The sequence below is a fragment of the Gorilla gorilla genome, chromosome 4 (assembly GCF_029281585.2).
Source record: "Gorilla gorilla gorilla isolate KB3781 chromosome 4, NHGRI_mGorGor1-v2.1_pri, whole genome shotgun sequence".
Lineage (NCBI taxonomy): Eukaryota > Metazoa > Chordata > Mammalia > Primates > Hominidae > Gorilla > Gorilla gorilla.
Window position 1 is genome coordinate 154,037,872 of NC_073228.2, and position 27,750 is coordinate 154,065,621.

Here is a 27,750-nt window from a genome sequence, read left to right on the forward strand (position 1 = left end):
TGTATAAAAATCATTATACATAGCATTAAAGAAACATTTTTGAGAAGTACAAATCATCCTCACCTTCCCCAGCAACTGTGTATTCCTTTCCCGTTTGTTTAGGCCCACAACAAGGTCACCTTTAAAATACATTTGAAAGATCAAAACAGAACACCATTCGTGTAGGTCTATGAGACTACGTAAAAATGTGAGTCCATTTTGTAAGTGGAATCATCAGACTCAACGTATCAGTCTTTTGAATTTTTCAGATGTGTTCAGTTCAGGTTTTTCTTTCAATAATGACATTCATTGCTCACCCCATGTGCTACACGTGGCTGGGCCTGGGAAGCACACAGTCCTTGTCCCCTAGACTGGAGAAGGGGTGCGACATCATGTCTTGGGAAGATGTGGAGGGGGAAGGTTACAGAGAAGGGCATCTCCAGGGTAGGAGAGCAAGATCTAGAGGGGGAGAATGCATTCAGAGTCCATGTGGTCCGGGCAGCTGGAGCAGGAGAGAAGCCACAAAGCCCCCCTCAGGGTCTGACTTCAGGGGTCCTGAATTGCTCTGCAGAAGTCCCCAGTCCAGTGGGGAAGACTGCCATGCACACAGATGACACTAATATAACAGGATAAGGGCCAATCTGAGCATCAGGGGAGCCAGAGCATCCAATGAGAGCAGAGCACCCAACGAGAGCAGAGCACATGCCTAGCTTATCCTGGAAGGCTTCCTGGAGGAGGTAATGTTTGAACTGAGACCGAAAAGGACTAGCAAGTGTGGATCAGGCCAAGAAGGGAATAAAGGAGAAAAGGAACTTGAGCAATATGAACTGAAAGTGTAATTTTTTTTTAACTCGGGAGTCTACTACCCGGGGCCTTCTCTCCCCGGGGGCTCTGGTGCCAGCTGCCTGCCCCTCTGTTTACTGTTCTGGGAGGTGGCCAGGCCATAAAAAGTGTGCACAGCCTGCCTGACATCGCCCTTTGCTCCCATGATAACAGTGCACAAGGTGGATCCTGGCCTGGCACAGTCCCCTGAAGTGCAGCAGGCACTTCTCTCTCTCCTCCTACCAGTGGCCTGGGAGACAGTGGGCATTCATTAGTAATGGTGGACACCTGAGGCTTGGGAAAGAACCAGGGTTCCAAGAGTAGAGGGGGAGGGGCTGGTGAAAAGGTGGCTGGCCTGGACTGAATAGAGTTTTCTGATCTTCAAAAAAGTATGCTCTGTGACCCTAGGGTAACTGCTTCCCCTCTTTGGGCCTGCATTGCCCCATCTGTAAACTTGGGGAAGTTGTCTACCAAAAAGAAATAACTCTGGTCAAGTAAGTTTGGGAAATCCTACTGAAGCCACTTCTCTGATAGAGTCACAGTGGGCCATTAGCACATCAAAGTCTCTGACAAGCCCCACAGCAAAGAAACCCCTTGAATTTTCTTTCATCTGGCCTTCCCCCATGCTTTGCTACCTAGGAGGCCCCTACTCACACCTCCCAGCATCCCACTGAACTCCACACACTCTGCAGTGCTGGGATGTTCAGGCTGGAGGGCCACACCTTCTCTGTGTCTCGGTATTTAGCAGCAGGTTTTGTCGTCAAATGGCCTGGATTTCAGCGTGACTACTTCCAAGCTGCAAGACTTCAGGCAAGTTACTTAGCTTCTTGGAGCCTTGGCCTCCTCATGTGTCAAATGGAAATAAAATAGTCTAACTGAGCTTAGAATTGTGTTTCGCTCAGGGCCCAGCACATAAGAAGTGCCTGTTTTTGAGCCACCTGCTCACGGGGCTGCTGCTGCATCCCAGTGTGAGAGGCTGGCAGGCGTGGCTGATGTTCTACCCACCTGAAGGAGGACAAGCCTGTCTCCGCATTAGGAAGACCTCTGCCCGGCAGGAGGTCAGTGGCCACTCCTCTGATAGAGTCACAGCGGCGCATTACCACATCAAAGGGTGAGCTGCAGCAGTTGCCCACATGGGAGGTCAGGAGGTTGGATACAACCCACAGGTTGGGTTGGTGCTCACCTACCAATGGGTGTTTAGCCCCATGAAAAAGGGAACTCATCTAAGACAACTTCCAAGCAGTGCAATTTGCTGCCTTGTGCCTGGTGAGTTTCCTGTCACCCAGAGTTCCACCAGAGATTGGGGTGCTGTAATGGCTTAGGAAAGAGACCCTTCAAGTCTAGTCAAATCTTACAGCCACCCCAGGGGTAAGAGGTGTTCAGCTCTCCTATCAGGAATGGCCCATGCTGCTTTGCGTACAGTGACTTTGTGCTGGCCCTCCAAGGCCCACAGACTGCTTATGTCTTCTAGCAAATCAGAATTGTGCATGTCAACACTGTTTACATACAATTTCAGGGAGTCCATAGACTCCTAACCCTGGGCTGAGAACCTGTCTTATGGAAAAGCCAATCCCACCATTGATTGCCAAGAGATTGGTGTGGACTGAGCAGAACAGTTGCAGCACTACTCTAGGGAGGGACTTGGGGTGGGGAATGGAGTATTTTGAGAGAGGAGGGCTCCAGCAGTCAAGGGTGTGTGTGTGTGTGTGTGTGTGTGTGTGTGTGTGTGTGTGTGTTTAATGGGCTGTGATAGGGGTACAGGGGTTAGAACAGGAGGACTGTGGAGCTCTGAGGAAATCAGCCCAGCTCTGAGTGTTTGAGATGATCTGCCAGGGGGATGCAGAGCTGGAGAGCACAGCCAGCCTCCGCCAGGGCAGCTTTGGAGGGCAATCCCTTTCCAACCAGGCAGCTCTGGGATCACTTCCTCTGAACCACTCCAGATGGACTAGCAGCCTGGAACCTTGTTTTTTACAGTCGTCACTCCCTAGTGTGACAAAACACATGCTCTACAGTGATAAAATCTGAATATTTAAGCAAATTAAAAATGTTTATTTATATACATTTAAAAATATCTCCCTATAGAATAAAAGGAAGTACATTTCATCTGACACTTTCCTTAAATCACACACACACATCTCCATTGCACTTCTGGTTTGATATGAGACCAGAACAGGGAGAGAAGGGGGAAAGGGAGAGTGAATATTTACCATTTGGATTCCTAAGCAGTCATTTTGCCATGAATCAATCAAACCCCCTCTGGAATGGGGGAGAGGAGATGGTGGTGACAGCAATTGTCAAATGTGCTTGGTTGCTGGACTCCTGGCCAGTTGTATGATCATAAAATTGGAGCTTCAGTGGGTAGATTGATTTATGTGGATAATGTCTTTTAGAAAATCTTGGAGTTTTGGCTGGGCACAGTGGCTCATGCCTGTAATCCCAGCACTTTGGGAGGCAGAGGCAGGCAGATCCCTTGATCTCAGGAGTTCAAGAGCAGCCTGGGTAATATAGCAAGACCCTGTCTCTACAAAAAAATACAAAAATTAGCCAGTCATGGTGGCACACACCTGTAGTCCCAGTTGCTTGGGAGGCTGAGGTGGGAGGGTCGCTTGAGTTCAGGAAGCGAAGGTTGTGGTAAGCCGAGATGGAGCCACTGCACATCAACCTGGGTAATAGAGCAAGACTCTGTCTCAAAAAAATAAAGAAAAGAAAATCTTTGAGTTTTGTTTGTTTTATGAAAGGGCAGACTTTCCCCACCAGGGCTGTGGGGATGGAGGAGATGGTGGCAGAGAGGTATGAGCTAGAGGGCAGAGCCTGGGTGAGGTCAGACTCCTAGGTTATAGACATGATCCTGTCTTTACTGAATCACTGAGTGATTTTGCAAATCCTGCCCCTCTGGGTCTCAGTTTCCCCATCTGAAAGGCATGGGCCTAGATCCATTTGCACCTCACAGCCCCAGTGACTTCCACAGTGGCTCAGTGGTCACCCCCTGATGTGTCTGCTCAAGGGAAGCTAAAGCCCTGGTCCACTCCCTTCTTCTCCCCCAGGGCTGGGTCCGTGAAGTGGGAGGAGCAGGTGCTGCTAGGAAGGGTCATAAAGAGGCCAGTCTTCTTGGCTCCTGAGCCAACTGCCTCATCCCTGTGGCTCTCTGTGCCTTCCAAAGGGTCTCATGAAACCCAAGTGCCAATGGGAGGGAGTGGTTGAGCAAGGTTGAGCCTCTTTTGTACAAGATGCATTGACAAGCCTTGGGTGAGGGATGGGGAAGTTTCCTGCCTGGGCCTCCTTGGATTCAGGAGCCCTTGGCTTCTGCCTCTCCCAGCCATGACCCACAGCTTTCCTGGCTTCATCCCCAACACCCAGTGCATGACTTCACTCCTCTGGGACAGTTTCCTCAGGTGTAAAATGAGATGCACAAACATGTCTTCCCAGACAGCTGGAAAGAATTAAAAATTAGATGTTGGATGCAAAAATCCTTCATAATGCACACAGTAGGGCTCCATAAATGCTCCTTCTCTTCACACTCACAGCCACTCTTGGCCCCATATGGGTCAGCAGGCAGGGGGCAGAGGAGACACCTTCCTCCTGGGTCTGGAGAGCCCCTGGTTTGCCCTTTGTGGCCAGGCTCAAAGGGGAGAGAAGTTTGATAGGACCTGGGCAGGGGAAGGGGTGGACTGGAGCCTGGCCAGGCCTTTACCCAAGTCCATGCTTTGACTTAAACCCCTCCAACCTTTTCTCAAGCTCCAGAGGTGGGAGAGAGCAGACCCTTATTCTCATCTCTCCCCAAAGGCCTCCCACCATGTCAACTGATAGTGAGCCAAACAGATGTATGGTTAATGTCTAAACTGGGACACTTGCGAGGGTGAAAAGGACACAATTTGTAATGTATATACTGATCCACTAGTGTATATCAGTCAGTCCCAGCAAACCAATGTGTGCCATTGCTCCAGCTCATCATTTCCCGTCCTAGCCACAGGCTCACTGGACCCTCAGAACATTCTGAGGCAGCAATGCATGGGCGGCTCGTGGCCCATTTTACAGATATGAAATTAGAACTATCCAGAAGCCATACTGCTGCTGGACAGGAAGCCAGTTACTAATGATCTAAGTCACAGATCACAGTGACACTGTGGCACTTGCCTGTCCCTTCTGCTCACCCAAACCTCCCCATTTTGCTTTCATCTTAAGGAAAGGAGGAGAGTTGAAGACTCTACTAGCCTAAAGGTCCATGAAGCCTGACTCTGTCCCTGGTGTCACTCATTAGCCCCATGACTTTGAGTAAGTAACTTAACTTCCCTGTCCCTCAGCTTCCTCATCTGTAGAATAGGAGTAACGACACCTGTCTCTCCAGGTTGAGAAAATAGGACACCTAGTTCAGGACCTGGCACATTTTAGGTGCTCAATAAATACTGATAGATTGAATAATTGGACTAATGGTGGCGTGGGCAACCCACAGTCAGTGAATAAATGTTAACTGAGCACCTACTAAGTGTCAGGCTCTTTGTGCTAGATGTTTTCTACGCTCCATCTTCCTGAATTGCTCACACTCCTGTAAGGGAGGAGAGATTCTTATCCCCTAAGGTCGCACAGCAAAGACGACGCAGGGGGGTGGGCTGTTAGTGTTCCTTGCCCAACTGTGGAAAGGGAGTCCCAGAGAGGGCAGGTCGCTTGCCCAAGGTCACGCAGAAAGCCGAGGGTTTCCGTCGCGAACCCCCCTCCCCACTCGCTCAGGGCTCTCCAATCCGCAGCTCTGCGTGCGGGGGCGCGCGCATCCCCCCGCCGTCCGTCCGTCAGCTGTCTGTCTGGGTGTCTACGCGGGCGCAGCAGTGCACCCTTCCCCAGCCTCGGGCGCTGCGCAGGGACAGACAAGGCGTTCGCAGCGCCCTGCCCGCGCTCCACCCCCCAGCCTGTGCGCGGGAGCCGCGGGGGCAAAGGCGCAGTGGCCAGCGGACCATCTCTCGTGCCCTCGCTCTCTGCGCTCCGGGGCAGCTGAGCCCCGGCCACCCGCTCTCCAAGATGAAGAAGCTCCAGGGAGCTCACCTCCGCAAGGTAGGGCACGAGGGCGGGGGCGCGGGGGGTGCACCTGGAGGAGGGTTGGAGAGACCCGCCCCCAACGAGGCCCCTGGGGAAGGTCTGAGGACGCACCCAGACCAGCTTCGGGCTTGGGGAAGGCCCGAATCAGCTGGATAACAGGGAGGGTCAGGGTCACGGTCTGCGCCCCCACCTCTGCCCCTGCCATCTGGGGTTCGGGATGTAGTATGAGGGGAGTCCTGGTTCACTGGGCCAGGCCTATGAACAGGTGTCTGCAGTCCCCGGAGGCGCGGGGTAGGGGTGGCCGGGGCCAGGCACCCACCTCTTCCCCAATTCCACCCTGCTGCTCCCCGCCAGGAGCTGATTGCCGGGTGTGGGGAGTATTGGAATACCTGAGCGTTGAGCTGGACTCATCTGAGGGGTGGGGAGTGGGAGGCGGTCATCCATACTGAAGCCGGCTCCCTGAGCCTGCGGGAAGACTCTCCTCTTTCCTGCCTGCTCCCTCCCTGCCCCCTTAGCTTGCCTGCTGAGACCCCAGGCTGCCCCTCAGCAGGGCTGAAGGGAGGCAAAGACAGGGAGGGGGCTATCGGAGGCAGGAGGATATGATCAATGAAGATGGAAGCTGGTATGGGAGAGTGGCCGTGGGCCCAGACCTCAGGCTCTCACTACCTTGCCTTGTGGGATTGGACCTCTCAGCCAAGCTGTCAGGATATGGGGAGGGGGAATACTGGGGGAGGTTTTCTGGCTTGTACCAGTCCTAACTAAGGAGTCAGATCTCCTGAGTACTATTTCTGCCGCTGCCACTTGCCTGGTGACTTTGGACAAGTTCATTCTCTAACCTGAACCTCCTCTGGCTCAGCCCTAGCCTGGAGGCACCAAAACAGGCCCCACTGGGTGTGTGAGGTGTGGGGAAGAATGCTAAAGGGCTGGTAGATGTGAGAAGACTGTTCTCAGGGGCTGGTGTTATCAACCTCCCTACATACACACACATTCACACTCACACTCACTCACACACACACTCATTCATTCAAGTTCTCTGCTCTGGGGCAGCTGGGCTTGGAACCACTGTGGTGTGTCTTTTTTCTTTTCTTTTCTTTTTTTTTTTTTGAGACGGAGTCTCGCTCTGTCGCCCAGGTTGGAGTGCAGTGGTGCGATCTCGGCTCACTGCAAGCTCTGCCTCCCGGGTTCACGCCATTCTCCTGCCTCAGCCTCCCGAGCAGCTGGGACTATAGGTGCCCGCCACCACGCCTGGCTAATGTTTTGTATTTTTAGTAGAGACGGGGTTTCACCGTGTTAGCCAGGATGGTCTTGATCTCCTGACCTCGTGATCCGCCCACCTCAGCCTCCCAAAGTGCTGGGATTACAGGTGTGAGCCACTGCGCCCAGCTGGTATGTCTTTTTTATTCACTGACATGAGTGACTTCTTGAGACCATTTGTGAGTCTCTTGGGTCCTGTTTCCATTCTTTTCCACTCTCCTTCTCTTCCCTCTCTGCCCTCCCTCCCCACAAGAGGCCCTGTCCCTCTTGCTGGGTTCTGGGCTGGGGGGTTAGCAAGCTTTATCTCATTTAATCCTTTAACACTTCCAGGGGCTAGGTCTTAGTAGCCCCACTTTATAAATAAGGCAACTGAGGCACAGAGGGGTGAGACTCACTGCTTACCTGCTGGCAGGCTAGGCAACCTAGAGCCAACAGGGCAGAGGGTTGGTTCTAGGTTGCTACCTCCTCTCAGGGTCCTTTCCCTTTTCTCAAGCAGAATTGGGTGGGAATGAGAAAATGCCAGATTTCCGCAAAGGAGCAGCATTGCTCAGAGATGAACACTGGACTTAGAGTCAGGGGATCTAGGTCCAAGTCTTGCTGTGCCTTTAACTTGCTGTTTGACCTTGGGCCCATCCCTTCTTCCTGAAAGTCGGTTTCCTAATCTGCACAATGATGAAGTTGGACCCCAGATTCCTATTGTCTCTCTCTGTCCTGAAGAGTCTTGGCTTGGGCAGTCTTGAGTCTCCCAGCCCCTGCTGTGAGTCCCTAAAGGCGAGCATGCAGGTCTGACAGACTCAGCTGTGTGTTCCTGCATGCCCCTGGGGTAGGGAGTGGGAGATTCAGGAGTGGGAGCCTTACACCCAGGAAGAAGTATGAAGCAACTCATTCAGCTTCCAGCCCTGCCCCAGCTATTTGATTGCTTTCTTCCATCTCCCAACCAGCCCCATCCTCACTGTGCCAGCCTCCTGGGATTCACCCCATGGTGGGGTTGGGAACTCCAGTTGGGCTCCTGATTAGCTCAGCTTTGGAGGACCCCATCTCCTGCCCCTGGAGCAGAAGCAGGCTTCCCTCTGATTGGGGGAGGAGGGGGACGAGCTGGCAGCATCCTGCTCTTGGAACTCTAGTCACCATGGAAACAGAGAACCGGGACCGCTCCGTGAGCATGGAAAGGGCAGCTTCTCTGGAGGGATCAGAGGAGCCTCATTACTGGGACCTCCTGCTAACTGGCCTGAATGGTGCTGGGATGGGCGGGGGGTGTCTCAGGGTAACAGGCCTGCTCACCACCCAACACCAGGAACAGTGGCAACCATTCCTCCCGGAGCTCACCTGGGAGTGAGAGGTTGCTGAAGGCTGATGCTCACCCAGCTGGAGAGGCAGCCTCAGGGAAAGGGGCATTGGAGGGGAAGGGTGGGTTTCACGTAAGTCTGGGATCTGCTGCTCCTGTCACCTCAGAATGTCCATGATCACAGCTAAAGAACTTCCAGGCATGTATTTGTTTCATCCCTTGCAGCCTAGTTACTTTAAAAACAGCTCTTCGTGCTCTGTCATTGTCATCGTCACCCATAATAATGTCTGGCTGTTCCTGTCACCACGGCGCCTGTGGCCAATAGCCAGTTTCTGGCAAAATCACCACTGTGGTCACCATCACTGAGGGTCTCCTAAGGGAGAATGCCCCATGGACCTCTCACCCACTTTGAAGCATGAAAGGAGACCTTAGGAACAGCTGGCCTCCGCTCCCCTCTGGGCATGCATCTCCTCTCCAGGGACAGCAAGATTATAACTTTCTGAGACAGATCACGGCTTAAGTACCTTCTTCCTGCTCATGAGCCAAAATTCACAAAATTCACCCAGACCTCAGGCTCTCCCTACCTGGGTGGGGTTGGACCCCCCCAGCCAAGCTGTCAGCATGCGGGGAGGGCGAGTATTGGGGAAGTTTTCTGGCTTGTGACTGAAAAGTACCAGTCCTAACCAAGGAGTCAGATCTCCTTGGTTCTTAGTAGGCCCCATTTGAGCCACGGAGCATAAGTGGACTCCCTCCCTCAGGGGAACCCCTTGGAGGGAACAGGTCCCTCCAAGTCCTCTCCTTTCTATGCTGAGGGCTCCCAGCTTCTTCCTGTTGTCCTCCTATCACCTCTTTTCCTGAACACCCTCCAGCCTGGCCACCTGCCCTTTGGACATGCTCCATATTGTCTGCATCTTTCTTAAAATATGGTGCCCGGAACGGAGGAACAAAACTCCAGCACTGGTGGGTGAAGGAGACCTGGCTTTCGCATCAGGAAACCTTGGGCTCCAGACCTAGTTCTTCCACTCACCAACCTGGTAGAAACCTTGGGTAGGTCATGACACCTCTTTGAGCCTCAGTTTTCCTCATGATGAAAATGGAACTTAGATGAATACTGAGCTCAAAAAGTTGTTCTGAGAATGAAATCAGGTAATGTGAGTGAGATGTCTAGTGCAGTGGGCACATAGAAAGTGCTCAATATACAGTAACTTACTAAGATCATCATCATGCTCTTCATCTTCGTCACCCTCATCCTCATCAAAATAGGACCATCCAGCCAGCCACGGTGGCTCATGCCTGTAATCCCAGCACTTTGGGAGGCCGAGGCGGGTGGATCACAAGGTCAGGAGACCAAGACCATCCTGGCTAACACGGTGAAACCCTGTCTCTACTAAAAATACAAAACATTAGCCGGGCGTGGTGGTGGGCGCCTGTAGTCCCAGCTACTCGGGAGGCTGAGATGGGAGAATTGCTTGAACCCGGGAGGTGGAGGTTGCGGTGTGCTGAGGTCATACCACTGCACTCCAGGCTGGGCAACAGAGGGAGACTTTCTCAAAAAAAAAAAAAAAGGACCATCCCTTGATTTGACATCTGTGTTAGCCAGACTAAGGTCAGGGTAGCTTTGTTAGTGCCTAAGCTACCCTGCTGGCCCAGTAAGTTTTGGTCGCCTGAAATCCTGAGGCTCTCCTGCATATGACAAGGTTAGTCCAGTTGAGAGCACTTGATTATCTGGACTGAGAATGTCTTTTCATTTAGCTCTGTTCAATTCCAGAGTCTTGTCTTGAGGTCACATTTCTGGCCTGGCCTCAGTCTTCTCCCCAACCTCTTTGGTCTCTCTCATTGGCAGCCTGTCACCCCAGACCTGCTGATGACCCCCAGTGACCAGGGAGATGTCGACCTGGATGTGGACTTTGCTGCAGACCGGGGGAACTGGACAGGCAAGCTGGACTTCCTGCTGTCCTGCATTGGCTACTGTGTAGGCCTGGGGAATGTCTGGCGCTTCCCCTATCGAGCGTACACCAATGGAGGAGGTATGGGCCTGAGGTCCTGTCGGAGGGTGCCTGGGGTGATGGACCAAGGCCCTGGGGTAGAGTGAGCTTTTAGGTGGCCTCAGCCACTGTCTCCTAGGCGACCTTGGGCAGAATTCATTGAAAGTGGTTTATAGTAACCTGGGGCTGGGAGGAAGGAGTTTACCCTGTCTTGTCCTTCTCATCACCCAAGCCCTTCCTTCCTCCCTCTCATCCCCAGGAAGGATACCCACATGGTTCCCTCTCTAAGGCTGGCCACGCCACGCCCTGCACGGTGGGCAGAGGGAGCTGCCTCTGCTTCGTGATAAGGAGCTGTATCTGCCTGCCGATGATCACTGCACTTTCAGTGTTCTCCCCACCCCCTCCTTCCTCCACCTCCTCCTGAGCTGTGCTCCATCAATCATTCCCTCTCTTGAGTCTCCAATCTTTCCTCCTCTCTTGGTTCCTTCCATTCAGGCTGCAAACACAAAGTCTCTCCCATCTTAAACAAATTTCCTTTCGTCCCTGCTTCTCCATCAAGTGACGGTTCCAAGTCTCATTAGCAAAAGCTGGGGCTGAGCGCTTACCACCTGTCAGGCCCTGGGCTTGGTGCTTGCTGTGCCCATCTCATTTAACCCTGGTGATGACCCTATTGGGTAGGCACCATGGATATGATGAGGTAGCTGAAACTTGAAGAGACCAGCGTCCTTGCCCAAGGTCACAGGGTGGCAGACCCAACATTCCAACCCAGGACTATCTCCTCCCTAGCCAGTGTGCTCTCACCAGTACTCTGTATCTCCTTCTGTCTCTAGCAAACTCTGAAGGAAGCATATATTGAGAAAGTGAGAGAAATCCAAATAAAGCTAGATGAAGCAAAGAAAGGATAAATTTACATGACTAGGATGTGTGGGACTGGAGCTGGCCTCTGAAGCTCTAGGACCTTGATGACACCCATGGTGTCTCTCGGCAAGCACTCTCCCCATGTCCCTACTCTTCCTCTCTGTGTGCTGGCCTCATTTTGTCCTGAGACAGGCTTCCTCCCCGCAGTTGGTGGGGGACAGGCCTTGGGGGGAGGTGGCCACAGACAACTCTGCAATGACTTCATCCTCAAATGGGTTTAGCAACCCAAGAGCTTTGCAGAACTGCTCTGTCTGAATGAATCTATACAGAATTGCAGGGAAGGCCTCTGATAGGCCTGGCTTTGGATAGGTGCCCACGGGGGAAGGAGGAGAGGGCGGTGAACTCCCTCCTCCCAGCCCCAGGTTATGATAAAACACTTCCAACTAATTCTGCCCAAGGTCGCCTAGGAGGGGGTTGGTTGATGTGACTGGCAGCCCTTCCAGAGCCATATGGTGGTGGGCAGTTCTCTAAAGAAGTGACTGCCAATGTGAGAACCAAAGGGGAAGGGCTATTGGGCCCACGGAACCACAGGTGGCAGTCACAAGTGTCTGAGGCGGCATGGCGGGGAGGGGCAGGCGGATAGAGTGAAGCCAGATTCTGAAGGGTGCTGGTTTCTGTACTGAGGAGTCTGCACTTTCTTCAGTAGGAAATTCACACATTCTCTCCCTCATTCATTCATTCACTCCCTCAGCAGGCGTTTCTCAGCGTCTGCGCTGAGCCCAGCACTGTTCTGGGCACTGGGGCTCCAGAGGTGAGTAAATCCCTGCTGGCCACTCTGGCCCTCAGCAGTCTGGTGTAGAAGAGAAGAAACCTACAGTGTTCCATCAGGTCTGAGGGGGCATCTGCAGGCCAGGGGAGGGGCGCGGGGCTAGAGCTGGGCTTTTGGGGGAGCTGCCCCCAAGGCCCTTGCTGACCACCCCGCTCCCGGCAGGCGCCTTCCTCGTGCCCTACTTCCTCATGCTGGCCATCTGTGGCATCCCCCTCTTCTTCCTGGAGCTCTCCCTGGGCCAGTTCTCCAGCCTAGGGCCCCTGGCTGTCTGGAAAATCAGCCCCCTCTTCAAAGGTGAGGCCTCAGTGGTCCCCAGGGAGGGAAGGGCTCAGGGTCTGGGGGAGGCAGGGAGGTTGCCCCCAGAACCCCTGCCAGCTCCAGGCAGAGATGGAAGTGAAGCCCAGATAGCTGCCAGCTCCCCGGAAGCCGCTCCACCCGGCTGGCAGAGGGCTTGGCCTGGGCAGCCCAGCAGCCTCTCCCCACACCAGGCGCCGGCGCAGCCATGCTGCTCATCGTGGGCTTGGTGGCCATCTACTACAACATGATCATCGCCTACGTGCTCTTCTACCTCTTCGCCTCCCTCACCAGCGACCTACCCTGGGAGCACTGTGGCAACTGGTGGAACACAGAACTCTGCCTGGAGCACAGAGTCTCCAAGGACGGCAACGGGGCCCTGCCCCTCAACCTCACCTGCACCGTCAGCCCCAGCGAGGAGTACTGGAGGTCAGGCAGCTGCTGGCCCCGTGGCATCTGAGGGGACCCTGCACTGCTGAGGGTGGCCAGAGGGCATCCCCAACAGGCTCAGCATGCACCGCCATGATGAGCTCAGGTGGTGATGGCAGGTGGACTCTGGCTTCTAATCCCAGCTCTTCACCTGACCAGCTGTGTGGCCTCGAACAATTTATTTGGCTTCTGTTGCTTTATCCGTAGCATGAGGGCAATAATACTAGGTATCTCAGAAAGGTTGTTGTGAAGATTAAAGGAGAGAAAGCATATATTAATAAATTGTGCAGTCCAGTCTGGTGGATAGTAAGTGCTCAATAAATAATAGCTGAGAATGATGATGATGATGATAACAGTAATAGTAACATTATGGAGTCTCAGTTTCCTCCTCTGTAACAGGGGTTGGTAACAGTACCTGCTTCGTAAGGTGTTATCCAGTTAGTCATTTACCCACTCACTCATTCTTTTAATAAATATTTATTGAGCAACTGCTATATCATAGGTAAAGCACTTAGCATAAGGCCAGGACGTACATAGTAAGGACCATCTCAGACTCCTCTAATAGAGATAGGACTATAATAGAGTAAGGGACTGTCATCAGAATTAAACAACATAATGCAGGTGAAACCATTATCACGGTGCTGGGCACACAGTGGGTCCTGGGAATGGTGGGTGTCGGAAGGACGTTGCACTCATCAGCCTATCCCAATGCCCCATTTTATGGTCAATAAAACAAAGCCTTGTTGCTGCATTCTGCCTTTAAAAGAAGAAAGGAAAGAAGAAAGAAAGAAAGAAAGAGAGAGAGAGAGAGAGAGAAAAAGAAAGAAAGAAAGAAAGAAAGAAAGAAAGAAAGAAAGAAAGAAAGAAAGAAAGAAAAGCCCAGAGGCTTGCTCAGTATTGCTCAGTAATTAGTGACAGAGATGGTATTGACACTAAGGACTCCTGAGTCCTGATCCTGTTCTGGAACATTCTAAAATAGCCTGGTCCCTAGGTGGGACTGTTGGCTGGCCAGAGAACACAGACCCTATAACCCCATCCCTTCACCTACAAAGGACTGCTGTTAGGAGATTTCTCCCAGATAGGCTCCGTGTCTTGAAATGTTTTGGTCTTTAACCTGCCTGTAGTACATAGTTCATTCATTTGTCCACTTCAAGTCCATCTGAAGTGTCCGCACCTGCTGAAGAGTTTATCTGACCAGTGGGAAAGAATCAGCCTGAGTTTGCAGCTTAAAGCCAAAGGATTTGATACAGTCACTGGCAGCTGCCAGGGTGGTCTCCATGGCCATGCCACAGCCCACTGCATCAGTCAGGATGCAGGCAGGAGGCCGATGGATTGTCAGAGGGTTTCACTGAAGGGAGTTTAGTGAAGGGACTTTTCAGAGGGTCATGGAAGCCACAGCAAAAAGTGAAGCATCAATGACTAGCAACAGGGACAGCTATCACCACCCCTGAACCTAGGAGGCAATGGGAGGGAACCAGGAGAGAATCAGAGCCTTGGAAGAGGGGCTGCCTAAAGAACACAGTCATGGCCAGGCCCTGGATGGTGTGTGTGTGTGTGTGTGTGTGTGGTGTACACATGTATATGCAAATACCCAGACCCCTCATTCCTCCCCTCACTCCAGTCTCCCGCTGTTGCCTCCCATTAGCCAAACCCACACGGAAGCTGAAGAGGAAGGAAGAAGAGGAAGGGTGGTCTCGAACTCCTATCCTCAAGTGATCTTCCTTCCTCAGCCTCCCAAAGCTGAGGAAGGGGTAAGGTCTGGTGAGGCCAGCCTCCTGGGTCAGAGTTGGTCGGAGAAGGATGGAGAGGGATCAAGAGGGCGTCAAGTGGAGAACAGCAGTAGAGACTTGCGGGCTGGACATGGCTTGACTCCATGTCTGTGGAGCCTGGCGGGGTGACCAGGGGACACTGAGACCTTTGTCTCCCACAGCCGCTACGTCCTCCACATCCAAGGCAGCCAGGGCATCGGCAGCCCTGGGGAGATCCGCTGGAACCTCTGCCTCTGCCTGCTGCTGGCCTGGGTCATCGTGTTCCTCTGTATCCTCAAGGGTGTGAAGTCTTCGGGCAAGGTGAAGCCTGGGAGGCCCCGGAGGCCTGAGGGGCTGGATGGGGTGAAGGCTTCCTGGAGAAGGCAGGGCATGGACTGAGCATGAGAAGATGAAGAGACTTCAGCTGGGAAGAGGGGAAGGGAGAGAGCCTTGAGACTGGGGGATGAGGGCTGCTTGAAGAGAGACGTGGAGGTGAGGACGCACGGGGGCAAGGCTGCTTTACTAGACTGGAAGCTCACCAAGGCAGGGTCTACATTCAGCTGTATCCTGACCCAGTGCTTGGCACTTTGAATGAGCTCAGCAAGAGTTTGTTGAACACTTAGAGTGTGAGTACGTGAGTTAGGGGGCTCTTTGTGATGCAGGTGACCAGAACCCAGTTATCACACTCAGTTGGAAAGTCCAGAGGGTGTGCTTCAGGCACAGCTGGGTCTAGGGGTTCAATCAGTGTCATCAGGAAGCTGGTTCTCTGGGTCTGTCAGTAGTGCTTCCTTCCAGGATGGCTTCCTTCTGAGGCTTCATTCTTCGTGAGGTCACCCTAGCAGCTCTAGGCGTACATCTAAGCTTGGTAAAGGGTTGTCTTTCCCCAGTTTGCAAATATTTTAGAATTGAGTCTCATTGGATGAGCAGGGCTGTGCACCCATCCCTAAATTAATCCCTGTGGTCAGGAGGATGGAATGCTTTTCTTGGCTGGGCGTGGGTCATGTATCCACCCCTGGAGCTGGGAATGGAGTCAGCTCCATGGTGGGAAAGTCAGGTACTGTTATCTGAAAAAGGTAAACTAGAGACTGGAAGACAAAGCCACGGATGTCTACTTCAGGTGATGAAGGGGTGGAAAGGACGATAAAGACATTTTGAAAAAACTCGGGGCCGGAGGTGGTGGCTCAAGCCTGTAATCCTAGCACTTTGGGAAGCCGAGGTGGGTGGATCACCTGAGGTCAGGAATTCAAGGCCAGCCTGGCCAACATGGTGAAACCCTGTCTCTACTAAAAATACAAAAATTAGCCGGGCATGATGGCAGGTGCCTGTAATCCCAGCTACTCGGGAGGCTGAGACGGGAGAATCGCTTGAACCTGGGAGACGGTAGTTGCAGTGAGCCAAGATTGTGCCACTGCACTCCAGCCTGGGAGGCTGAGTGAGACTCCGTCTCAAAAAAAAAAAAAAAAAAAGAAAAACTCAGAAACCTTCAGGATGGCTTGCCCAATCATTGGTAAATCAGAACTTGTTTCCTCTGCAAGGTGCAGACGATACCAGAAGTATCATTTACAAGGAACAGAGCCATTTAAGACAAAAAAGACAGGGTAGAAACCATATAGAAAGAGAGAAGAGGTTATGGTCAAAGCCAAGGCAGTGAGGACGCTGAGACTTGATGGTGTTTGCTGAAGCGGTAGCTGGAGGTTTGGGAAAAGAAGGAAAGAGGGAGGAGTGAGTTTGGGAATCTTGAATGTCTGAGGATAATGCAGAGTGAGTTTGCAGGGGCAGGGAGTGGACACGGGGAGGAGGAGGCTTTTATAACCAACAATGGCGGCCTGGACCAGGGGCTGCAGTGGACATGGCCTTGGGAAGCAAGGTGGTGGTGCTTTGCCGATGCTGAGTGTGTGAAGGGAGGAGGGAAGCCTCATGGATGAAGGCCGGTTCCTGGCTTGGGCTACCCAAAGGCTGGGGAGGCAAGTGACACAGATGAGTTTACAAGGAATGGCACTGAGTGAAGGTCCCCGATGCCATCAGCTCGTCACTTATCATCTCTCAGGTGGTGTATTTCACGGCCACGTTCCCCTACCTCATCCTGCTCATGCTGCTGGTCCGCGGAGTCACCCTCCCAGGGGCCTGGAAGGGCATCCAGTTCTATCTCACCCCCCAGTTCCACCACCTGTTGTCTTCCAAGGTGAGCCCCTCAGGGCGGGGTGCAGAGGGAGGGGCCAGGCCTGAGCTGGAGAGTGGAAAGAGGGCTCCCTGGGACACCGCAGTACCAGGCACTCTGCTCAGCCCTTCTTGTGTCTTTTTTATTTATTATTATTGTTATTTTTTTCTATTTTTAAATTGATAGGTAAAATTTTATGTATTTATCGTGTACAACATGATGTTTTGAAGCATATGTACCTGGGGGAACTGTTAAATCTAGCTAATTAGCATATGTATTATCTCACATAATTATCATTTTTGTAGTGAGAACACTTAACATCCACTCTCTTAGCATTCTCCAAGAATACAATATATTGTCACTAACTGCATATTATACTTCATTTATTATTATTAACAATCATGTAAACACTATCCTCATTTTACAGAGGAATAAACTGAGGCTCAAAAGGGTTCTTATTAAGCTTAAGGTCATACAGCTAGGGGATCGCAGAACAGGGATCCCAGCGCAGATTTGTGTGACTGTAAACCCCAAGGAGGGCATTAGTGACGATGGTGATAACAGTGGTACTGACAGCTAATGTTAATATTTATTGACTGGGGACTGCGCCTGACCTTGCCCTAGTGTTTTACATGTATGTGTGTAGTGATTTAACCCACCCTCCTCCCATGAAGTAGGCACTATTCCTATCCTCTCATTATAGATAGGGATCCTGCGGTCCAGAGGGGTGACCTGGCTTGTTCAGGCTGCACAGCTAGAAAATGGTGAAGCTGGGGTCCAAATCCAGGTGCCAGGATTCCAGAAAGGAAGTAAAGGAGTTATGCAGGCTTACTGCCAATACAAATCTCCTGCACACTTTACATTAGGCTCTGTGTCCTTCAGAACTGGACCAAGCTTAGAGACCATCTTCTAGATCCTGGGTGGGAAACTGAAGCCCGCAGAGGGGAAGGGACTTGCCCATGTCCCACCGTGTAAGTGTTGGGGGAGGCTTTGCTCCTGGTCCACGTCACATGTGAGCCAGGCTCATGACCACACCATCCCTCGTGACCACGCCATCCCTGGAGCTGTCACACCGTCTTCATTCACTGCCTTCCTTCTCTGTCCTTGACCATCCGCACACCCTCCCTTTCCATCCTTCCCGGCACAGGTGTGGATTGAAGCTGCTCTTCAGATCTTCTATTCCCTGGGTGTGGGCTTCGGGGGGCTCCTCACCTTTGCCTCCTACAACACGTTTCACCAGAACATCTATAGGTCAGTGTCCCACAGCCTCCCAGACCCTGGGGTCCAAAGCAGGGAGGAGAGTGGCTGGCCAGGGAGGGCCTCAGAGGCTGAAAGGAAGGCCCACTCACCCTGGCCCGCACCTGGACTTCTTCTGGTAGAGACACTTTCATCGTCACTCTGGGCAACGCCATCACCAGCATCTTGGCTGGCTTTGCCATCTTCTCCGTGCTGGGCTACATGTCTCAGGAGCTGGGCGTGCCTGTGGACCAAGTAGCCAAAGCAGGTGGGCAGGCTGCCAGGCCTCAGTGGGGTGAGCATGTGTGTTGGGTAGAGATGGGGCTGGGCCAGTGGACCAGCAAGATTATGGATGGGGGCCATGCGCGGTGGCTCACGCCTGTGATCCCAGCACTTTGGGAGGCCAAGGTGGGCGGATCGCTTGAGGTCAGGAGTTCGAGACCAGCCTGGTCAACCTGGTGAGTCCCAGTGTCTACTAAAAATACAAAAAGTAGCCGGGCGTGGTGGCACATGCCTGTAATCCCAGTACTCAGGAGGCTGAGGCAGGAGAATCGCTTGAACCCGGGAGGTGGAGGTTGCAATGAGCCAAGATTGGGTCACTGCCCTCTAGCATGGGCAACAGAGCAAGACTCCGCCTCAAAAAAAAAAAAAAAAGATTGTGGATGGGTATGTCATGTGTGTGCATATGCACACATGTACGTGCAAAGGAACATGTCCTAGCTGGTCTCTGGTGGTCCATGTGCAAGGGGATGGGTGAGCAAACGAGCGTGCATTAACCCATGTCTGGAGGCAAATGAGTTTCTGTGCAAGATTGTCACGTTTTGTGCTTTGGTTGCACAAATAAGTCATATTGTGTGTGGAGGTGTCTATGTGCAAGTTAAAAGGGTGAGAATGATCTTGTGAATCACTGTGTCTTTTGCCAGTGGATGCATGTAAATGTGTGTGTTAGTGGGGTTATTTGTACCAATAATTGTATACATAAGTATATTTCAATGAGGTTTTATATTGGGGTCTTGTGTTTGTTTATCAACCTATGTTTATTGAGCACCTACAATGTGCTGGTGTAGGTCCTGGGAGTTAAGGAAGTGTCAGAGGGTGCATTTAAGTGGGCATCTCTGAGTTAGGCGAAACAAATGGCCCAAATGAGTGTAAGTGGCCGTGTGTGTCTGAGTGTGCGTATGGGAGCCCACCGCATGACCCAAGCTGCTGACTCCGTGTGCCCCTGGCCCAGGCCCTGGCCTGGCCTTTGTCGTCTACCCACAGGCCATGACCATGCTGCCTCTGTCACCCTTCTGGTCCTTCCTCTTCTTCTTCATGCTTCTGACTCTCGGCCTAGACAGCCAGGTGAGTCTCGTCTGTGGCAGCAGGCACCCCGTGTGTGTGTGTGTGTGTGTGTGTGTGTGTGTGTGTGTGTGTGTGTGTGTGTGTGTGTGTGTGTGTGTGTGTGTGTGTGTGGTGGGGATAGAATTCTGACCCCCAGCCCCTCCTCTCTCCTCAGTTTGCTTTTCTGGAGACCATTGTGACAGCTGTGACAGATGAGTTCCCATACTACCTGCGGCCCAAGAAGGCGGTGTTCTCAGGGCTCATCTGCGTGGCCATGTACCTGATGGGGCTGATCCTCACCACTGATGTGAGTGGCGCTGCAGGGAGGATGGCAGGTGGGCGGGACAAGGGCAGACGCCTGCAACGAGATCTCTGGCCCAGCTGAGCAGTTGCTGGGCCCCCTCCATCTTCCTCTTTGCAAGGAACCCAGTCCCTCCCCGGCCCTATCTCCCAAGGGAGGCAGTTTGGCCTTGTGATCCAGAGTCCTGGCTGTGGAGATTTAGTCTGCAAGATCTGGGTTCAAACCTGACTCCTGCACTTGCTGAGGGGGCTTCAGGATAAATGATTTCCCCTCCCTGAGACTGTTTTTCCTCATCAGTAAAAGGAGGGTTCTATAATAGACGGCTGTCTTGGGACTCAGATAAGACAAGGCCTAGAAGGGCTGGGCTGGCAGCCAGTGGTCACCCTGTCATCTTGTGCTCCCTGTCAGCAAGGCTGCTTCCTGCTCACTTCTTGCCAGGAGAAGGGGCTGCAGCAGAGAGCGAGGCCCAGGAAGGGGACACCAGAACTGTGCTTGTGTTTTAGGGGGGCATGTACTGGCTGGTCCTTCTGGATGACTACAGCGCCAGCTTCGGGCTGATGGTGGTGGTTATCACCACGTGCCTTGCCGTGACACGGGTGTATGGTGAGAAGAGCCGTGGGAGGCGGAGTCGAGCTCTCCACAGTGGGAGAATGGGAGTCTACCCTGGGGAGCCCCAGAACCTGGGTCCCTGGTCCCAAGGGCCAGGGTTTCCAGTGGGGGCAGCTGGGGTAGAGGAGGGGCTGCTGGCGCTTGTGGGGCCGGCGGGTGGGGCCATTCCTCCTCCCCTCCCCTGTGCAGGCATTCAGAGGTTCTGCCGAGACATCCACATGATGCTGGGCTTCAAGCCGGGCCTCTACTTCAGGGCCTGCTGGCTGTTCCTGTCCCCAGCCACGCTCTTGGTAACTGGGGAGGGCGGGAGGGTTTCTGGCTGGGGCCCCAGAACTGAGAGCGGGAGTCCCCTCCGCACGTTCAGTCTGGTAGGGCCACCCTGGCCCGCAGTGGAGGGCTGTGGGGTGGCCACCAGAATCTTAGTCCATCCCCTCCCCTGATGTTCCCAGCTTCTGTAGCTGTGCTGGGCCTGGCCCTAGTTCAGTTGGTTAAATGGGTGGGTCTTTCCCAGGCCCCAGGGCCTCAGGATTGGAGCCTTTAGGCTGTGATTTCTGTCTTGGGGTTAGAGCAGCTAAGGGTCTGGGGTGCTTCAGAACTGGGCTGCTGCAGTCCTTGGTGTTGGGTCAGCTTCGAGCTGGGCTGGCTCAAGCCCTGCAAAGGCTCCAGAGATGGACCACTTCAGGTTCCGGTACAGCTTAGGATCCTGGGTAGCTCTGGGCTGGACTGTCTCAGGCCTTGGGCTGGCACTAGGCTGGGCTACCTCGGGCCTTAAGGCAGTTAAGACAAAAGCTCGCAGTGATGCTGGGAGTCCCCACTCTGCAGGCCCTGCTGGTGTATAGCATCGTCAAGTACCAGCCCTCGGAGTATGGCAGTTACCGCTTCCCGCCCTGGGCTGAGCTGCTGGGCATCCTGATGGGCCTGCTGTCCTGCCTCATGATCCCAGCTGGCATGCTGGTGGCTGTGCTTCGAGAAGAGGGCTCACTCTGGGAGGTGAGTCTGCCCACCCTGTCCACTCTCAGCTTTCCTGACCTGTGGCCTGACTCTAGGTCCCCCTGCTAGAACAGAAAACATATGCACCCACCCCTTATCCAGCTTCTTTTAGCCTGAGGAGACTTGCCTGGGCTGAGGCAGATTCAGGGGCTGGAGTCCTGCCCTGTGGCACTTTGTACCACATGAAGCCTTAGGGGAGTGGGTGGCACAATCTAAAGACCACTGTTAACCAGGGACTGGCCCCAGGTCCCACCATGGGTTGGGGGTGTGTCAGGTCTTGAACTCAGGTCACCAGCCCAGAGCTTGCTTCTGGAACTCAGGGTCAAATGGCGACAGTGAGGGACCCCAGAGGGCAGGCTATCGCCCTACTCCCGTGCCCAGGAGTCCTGCTGTGTCCCACTGGTAGCCCGGGATAGAATGATGGTGTGAGCCCTGCCCACGCCTAGGGTTTTGGGGAGGGACTCAGACAAACATAGAGAGTGCACTCTGCCACAGGGTCTGAGGCCTTGGAAGAGAGGAGTAGTGACCCTTTGTGGGCCAGCAGAAGTGGTGTGGTCTGAGCTTCACTGCACCCTCTGAACACTGAGGCCAGCACTTCTGCCGCCGCTGGTGTGGAGTCCTCCGGTGGCAAGAGGCCATCATCATGAATGCAGCTTTAGTGAGCCTGATGGATGGCATCCAGAGAGAGCCTGGAGGCACCCACAACATACACATCCCACCAGAAGTGTGCTGGAGCCAGCTAGCACTGGTTCATCCTTAAATATTCAGGAATGTGTGAGCTAGGTGTTCAACCATTGGTAGCTAGGAATTGGCAATGGTGGAGATATTTACACCACAGAAAATGGCTACAAAGCGGGCCTCCCTTGCACCCCACCCCACAGTCTGCTTACCAGCACACTACTGCCTCTCCTCCACTTCCCCCGTGTAGCTCCTGCCCCTCACCTCCTCCACCACAAGGCTCCACCTGCAGGGGTTGCTCAGGAGGCAGAAGTGGTTTATGCCTCCCCCATCCTGCTGCCAGACCACAGGGGCACCCTGGAGTCTAGCCTCTGCACTGCCTCCAATTGCTGTGTGACTTGGGGCAAACTGCTTCCCTTCTCTGAACCTCAGGAGCTCCACCTCTGCTCGTTGCTTGAGAGCCAGGGTACCTGCAAAGGGAGGGAAGAGAGGGGAGTTGCTCAGGGTGGAGGCTCCAGCTCCCAGGAAGCTCATGGTCCCCAAGCCTTGCTAATGAGCCACTAGGAATGCTGGGCTCTCCAGCAGTCACCACTGCCCTGCTGCCCTGCTGCCCTGCTGCCCTGCTGCCCTGTCCCACAGCCAGGTGGAAGGGGCATGTTTTGGGGGGCTCAAGAGCTGTGGTGAGCACTGCGGAAGAGGCATTCCCCAGCTCAGGAGTGCCAGCTTCAGAGGCCAGGGCTTCCAGCACTGACCCTAGGATCAGAATCCTGCCTCTGCCATTTGCCAGCCTCATGGCCCTAAGCAAGTTACTGCACTTCCCTGAACCTCAGCTTCTCTGTCTTTATTTTTATTTTATTTTAATTTTGTTTATTTTTTTTTGTTGAGACAGAGTGTTGCTCTGTCACCCAGGCTGGAGTGCAGTGCAGTGGAGACAGTAAGCATAGTATCCAATAGGCAGTTTTTTTGGTCTTTTTTTGTTTGTGTTTTGAGACAGAGTTTCACTTTGTCACCCAGGCTGGGGTGCAGTGACGCCATCTTGGCTCACTGCAACCTCCGCCTCCCGGGTTCAAGTGATTCTCCTGCCTCAGACTCCCAAGTAGCTGGGATGACAAGCACCTGCCACCACATCCAGCTAATTTCTGTATTTTTAGTAGAGAGAGGACCAGGCTGGTCTTAAACTCCTGGCCTCAAGTGATCCACGCACTTCGGCCTCCCAAAGTGCTAGGATTAAGTGTCTTTGTCTTTAAAATGGAGAGAGTGATACCTACTTTTAGGCCTGCTATGAGAAGAAAAGAAGCTTATCAATATAGTCTGCATTGTGAAAGGCAGAAAAGCAAAATATTTTAAAGGTTCAGGATGGGGTCAGGACGGGTTCAAATCCCAACGCCACCACTTCCCAGCTGTGTGACTTTGGCCAACTTAACTGATCTCTCTGAGCTTTAATACTCAGATAATATCAGTGCGGGTGGATGGTAAAAGTACTAATACCCCTCTCATTAGGACACTGTGAAGATTAAATTAGCCAATGCTTAGCACAGAGCTGGAGTGCACTGGGTGCTCAATTTTAGGCCAGGGGTTCTCACAGTGGGTGATTTTGCCCTTGGGGGACATTTGGCAATGTCTGGAGACATTGTTGGTTGTCGTGGAGGGGAGAGGGATACAAGGAGGAGTTTTCCTGTCATCTAGTGAGCAAAGTTCAGGGATGCTGCTAAACAACCTTCCATGCACAGTACAGCCCCCATAACACAGAATTCTCTAGACCAAAATGTCAGGAGCATTCAGGTTAAGAAACTGGTCTGAGCACCCCCGTTTTCAGCTGGAAACAAATCTAAGTCCTTGTTCTCAGGGAGCTTGTATTTTATTGTGGGGGATAGGCAATAAAGAAATATGTAAAGGTAAGTTCTGCACTTAAAAAAAAAAAAGGAGTACAGGAATAAATGGAGAGTGGTACTTTGGCCAGGATGGTCAGAGAAGACCTCTCTGAGGAGGTGGCACCTGACTAACTGGACAGGGTGATCCATGTAGGTATCTAGGGTAAGAGCATTCCGGGCAGAAAGGCAACACGTGCAAAGGCCCTGAGGCAGGGGGCTGGCATGTTTAAGAACAGCATGGAGGCCAGTGCTGCGGCTGGAGCAGAGAGGGTGGAGAGAACTGGTGGAGCTGATATCAGGGAGGTAGGCAGGAGCCAGGAGCTGGAGGCCCTGGTGCACACTTTGGATTTCATTTCCAGTGAGATGTGCAGCCATTGGCAGGCTTCTGAGCAGTGGGGTAGCATGTGCTCAACACATCTTCCTAAGTATCACTGTGCTATGAGTACCGAGCTGTGGGAGACCCCGGCTAAAGGCATCACACATGGTATCTCCCTCGGAACCTGCCCAGTGGGCTGCCCAAATGTTAATTGCCTCCTTTCTTTAAGGACACAGGGGCTCTCTCTTCTCCCTGGCATGACAGGCAGAGGGATTTGGGAATGTGGTTGAAGAAGAAGGAACTCTGGAATCTCCAGGCTTAGTCATCATCTTAGTCACCCCGACTCCGTCCATGGAAACTGGGGCTCTACAAGGGAAAGGTCAGAGGCAGAAGGAGGCAGGTCAGGGCTGGAAGAAACCGGGAAAGCCAGCTGCAAGCCCACCACAGTTCTCCCGGTTCATGGCTCTTTTCCAAAAGCCCCCAGCTCCTTAAGATTCAGCATTTAGGGGAAGGCTCCCGGACTGGCATTCAGACACTCTGAGGAGGGGCCCGCCGCGTAATTATAGCAACAGCCGCCACTTCCCAGGCCTTACCCTGTTCCCAGCACCCTGCTAAGTGCGTCATCTCAGTGCCTTCACAACAATCCTGTGACAGGACTGGGATTCCCGAATTACAGACCGGGAAGCAGAGCACCCAGAGCCGAGCGGCATTGCCAAGAGCCATCCAGCTTGCAAGTGGTAGAACAGGATTCTCACCCAAGCAGGTGGATCCCTCCCCTGGGGAAGTCATAGTGCCCCCCACTTCCCCGCCAGGGGGCTGTGGCCAGGACTCACCCAGTGATGTGGTCAGGTGTTTGCTGGGTGCCTGGCCACAGTGAACCCTCCACCAGCACTGCCTGTTTCCTGTTCTCACTGCTCTCGTTGCTTTGCTGCAGCGGCTCCAACAGGCCAGCCGGCCGGCCATGGACTGGGGACCATCGCTGGAGGAGAACCGGACGGGCATGTATGTGGCCACGCTGGCTGGGAGCCAGTCACCAAAGCCACTGATGGTGCACATGCGCAAGTACGGGGGCATCACCAGCTTCGAGAACACGGCCATCGAGGTGGACCGTGAGATTGCAGAGGAGGAGGAGTCGATGATGTGAGGCAGGAGGCAGGTGGGCAGAAGGCCCTGCCCGGGACCTCACAGTCCCTTCTTAGAAGCCTGCAAAGGTCAGCTGTGCCCTCTGGGATTCTCAGAGGCTATGGGGGGCCTGCCATAGGGATGCCAGTCCCCCAATGGGGGTCCCTCCTGCAGCCTCTGCCTCTCCTGAAACCTCTGACAACCCCCTACACATACACACAGGCATACTCAGACCCACTCAAAGCTGAGAATGATCCAACTCAGCCCTACTTTGCGGATGGACATATTAAGGCCAGGAGGGGAGGGACTTGCCCCACGTCGCATGGCAGAGGGGACTTGAACCCACGCCTCCGGACCAGCCAGCTCCCTTTCCCATGGGGCAGCCGGCACCACCTTCTCATCTCTATTCAGGGCCTACACCCCTCCCTTTTTTGGGGGAGCCTGTCCCCACACACCTCAGCACAACCAGAATCTTGAGTTGGGCAGGGAGGGTCAGGACTACAGAGGCTCTTGAGGCTCCAAGGCACTGGGGATCAAAGGTCAATGAGTTAGGTGGGGAGAAAGATCCCTGGGGGCTCCTGTATGCAGGACTCCTGAAGGAGGTGGGAGCTGAGGGCCCTGGAGGATGGGGAAGGTTTGCAGAGAGAGGAAGAGGGCAGGGTGGGGAGGAGCTCTGGGCCAGAGGATGCTGAGCTGCCTGGGCAGAGACCAAGAGGGTTGGAGACACTAGTTTTACCAGGTTACAGGAGGGTTCAAGACAGAAGGAAAACTAACAGAGGGGGAGCCAGGGATGATGGGGTGGGCAGGGGATTTGCATGATGAAGAATATCATTCCAGATCTGTGCAGAGCGGATCCGAGGGGACAGGGTGGAGCGGGGAGGCCTGTGCAAAGTGGGAAAGAGCTGCCGGTGGCCTGAGCCAGGGTGCTGGGGCTGCAGGTGGGGAAAGGAGGCCCCAGCACTTCAGACAAAGGCCACCCTTTCACCCACTGGACCCAAGCCACAAAAGCTGGGGAGGTTGGAAGGGTCACTGTGAGAGCCCAGGGCCCCTCTCTTCCCATCTCCCTTGTCCTGGTGGCCTTCAGTGTCTCTTCCAGTTCCAGCAGCTGCTGGGAAGCTGGCCTTCATTGTTGGTGACAGGGCAACCATGGGACTAGGAGGTGGCCCATACACACGGCTGGCTGGTCCTGAGGCCACCCACCTTGTTCCAGGACATGGGCCTGGGCCCGGTGTGGGGGTAGACGCAGAGGGCAGAGGGTAGCCCTTGGTACTGTGGGTCCCTCAAAGAGGAGAGTGGGGTGCAGAAATGCCTCAGCATGGCTCATGCACACAGCATTCTCCCGTGGGGCAGGGTTCCCTCATGCAACAGGCCTCCCTGTGGCCAGCCTCTGCCTGTCTCTCGCTGTGTCCCCCCAACCCCTTGTGTTCTGTTGGTTCATTGTTAATAAATATCAAATGAGGTCATGCTCCTTACCCCGTCTCCTTACTGCTGAGAGCACAGGGCTCCCCAGCTCCCACTGGACAGGGGAGGAAACAGGCTCTGCTCCCTCCTTCCCCGGCTCTCCTGGCTTCTGCCCTGGGTCTGACATTTGCCTGTGGCAGTACGGGGTGGGTGGGGCTCAGAAAGGAAGACAACTCCAGGCCCTTACAGACTACTTAGTTCACTGTTATACAGACAGAAAAACCGAGGCCCATAGAGGGAAAGAGTCTTGCTCAAGGTTACCCAGCCAAGCCGGGCAGAGCCTGGCGCAGCAGGGGCCAGCAAAGCAGAGCCCATGAGCCCGCTGCCTCCTTCCCTCTCCCACTCCTCCTCAGCCCTGCCTGCAGATGAAGGCTGGAGCTGAAGACCAGGGCTAGGAGGAGCCAAGAGTTTCCCAGGCCGGAAGAATCTCTGGGTTCCACCCACCCTCTCCTGGCAGGGCCTTGTCATATAAAAGAGCCCCAGGGCCTTTCAAATGCAAGGCCCAGGTGTTTGCAAAGGCTTTGATTGGTGGTGGAAAGGAAGGGCGGCTGCATATTTCAGATATTAATAAATTCCCCCTAACAAAGGGCCAGGCCCCCCTCCCACTCCTCTTTGTTTGGGGCTCTGGGTGAGGGGAAAGAGATGAATTTGCTAATTTGCAAAGCGTGTGAGAATGGTCCTCAGAATTCAGGTGCTTCTTCCCACGGGGCAGGCTCCAGCCCTGCTGGCAGCACCCTGGTACTCAGCCTTCTCAGCATGCCCTGTCCGGGGAGGAGGTGCTCTCTGCCTGGGCATGGGGCCATGGACTTTCGAATATTCCTCACCAGCCTCTCGGCTGCAGCCAGGTGTCCTGGGAGTCAGGAAAGGAGCATCTTGGGAGTCTAGGCTTCCTTTCTCCTCAGATTCCAAGTGTGAGATTGGAGGGTTGTAGGAGTCCATGGGTCCCACCAGCTTCACTTCCTCCTGCCTCCCCAACCCCTGCCCACTCCTGCCACCGGGCCTGTGGTCCCTGTCCTGCCCTCCCTGGCCCAGTCTTCCAGTTTCTCCTACTTTTTCCATTTCCTCTGCTCTCAGACAGCTTTTCCTGCCGCTCTACCTTCTCCTCCCTCCGTCGCCGGCAACATCTCCCAACTGCTCCGGTCCTGATCCCTGTATTGACTTTAGGTCTCCCTGG

At 53.7% G+C, this 27,750-nt stretch overlaps 1 protein-coding gene across 2 annotated transcripts; it reads left to right on the top strand.

Annotated features, from left to right (window-relative positions):
* The first annotated feature begins 5,443 nt into the window (after window positions 1-5,443).
* SLC6A7 (solute carrier family 6 member 7) lies at window positions 5,444-26,587 on the top strand. Of its 2 annotated transcripts, XM_004042807.5 has the most exons (14): window positions 5,444-5,844; window positions 10,212-10,395; window positions 12,203-12,334; window positions 12,529-12,763; window positions 14,694-14,832; window positions 16,559-16,693; window positions 17,817-17,920; window positions 18,049-18,173; window positions 19,137-19,249; window positions 19,404-19,535; window positions 20,033-20,132; window positions 20,328-20,428; window positions 20,961-21,128; window positions 24,928-26,587. In XM_004042807.5, exons 1-14 carry the CDS (start codon window positions 5,812-5,814, stop codon window positions 25,135-25,137), a joined length of 1,911 nt encoding a protein of 636 aa, XP_004042855.2. In that variant the 5' UTR covers window positions 5,444-5,811; the 3' UTR covers window positions 25,138-26,587. The 2 variants fall into 2 exon arrangements, with proteins under 2 accessions (XP_004042855.2, XP_055242176.1); XM_055386201.2 differs by lacking the exon at window positions 5,444-5,844 and having other exon boundaries at window positions 10,306-10,395; window positions 10,613-12,334.
* Window positions 26,588-27,750: the final 1,163 nt, after the last annotated feature.

Excerpts from the sequence above, each read along its gene's own strand:
- SLC6A7 (XM_004042807.5), top strand. The coding sequence starts at position 5,812 with ATGAAGAAGCTCCAGGGAGCTCACCTCCGCAAG. Across the intron at positions 19,250-19,403 it reads CTCTCGGCCTAGACAGCCAG|TTTGCTTTTCTGGAGACCAT; the intron begins GTGAGTCTCGTC and ends CTCTCTCCTCAG. Across the intron at positions 20,133-20,327 it reads TGCCGTGACACGGGTGTATG|GCATTCAGAGGTTCTGCCGA; the intron begins GTGAGAAGAGCC and ends TCCCCTGTGCAG.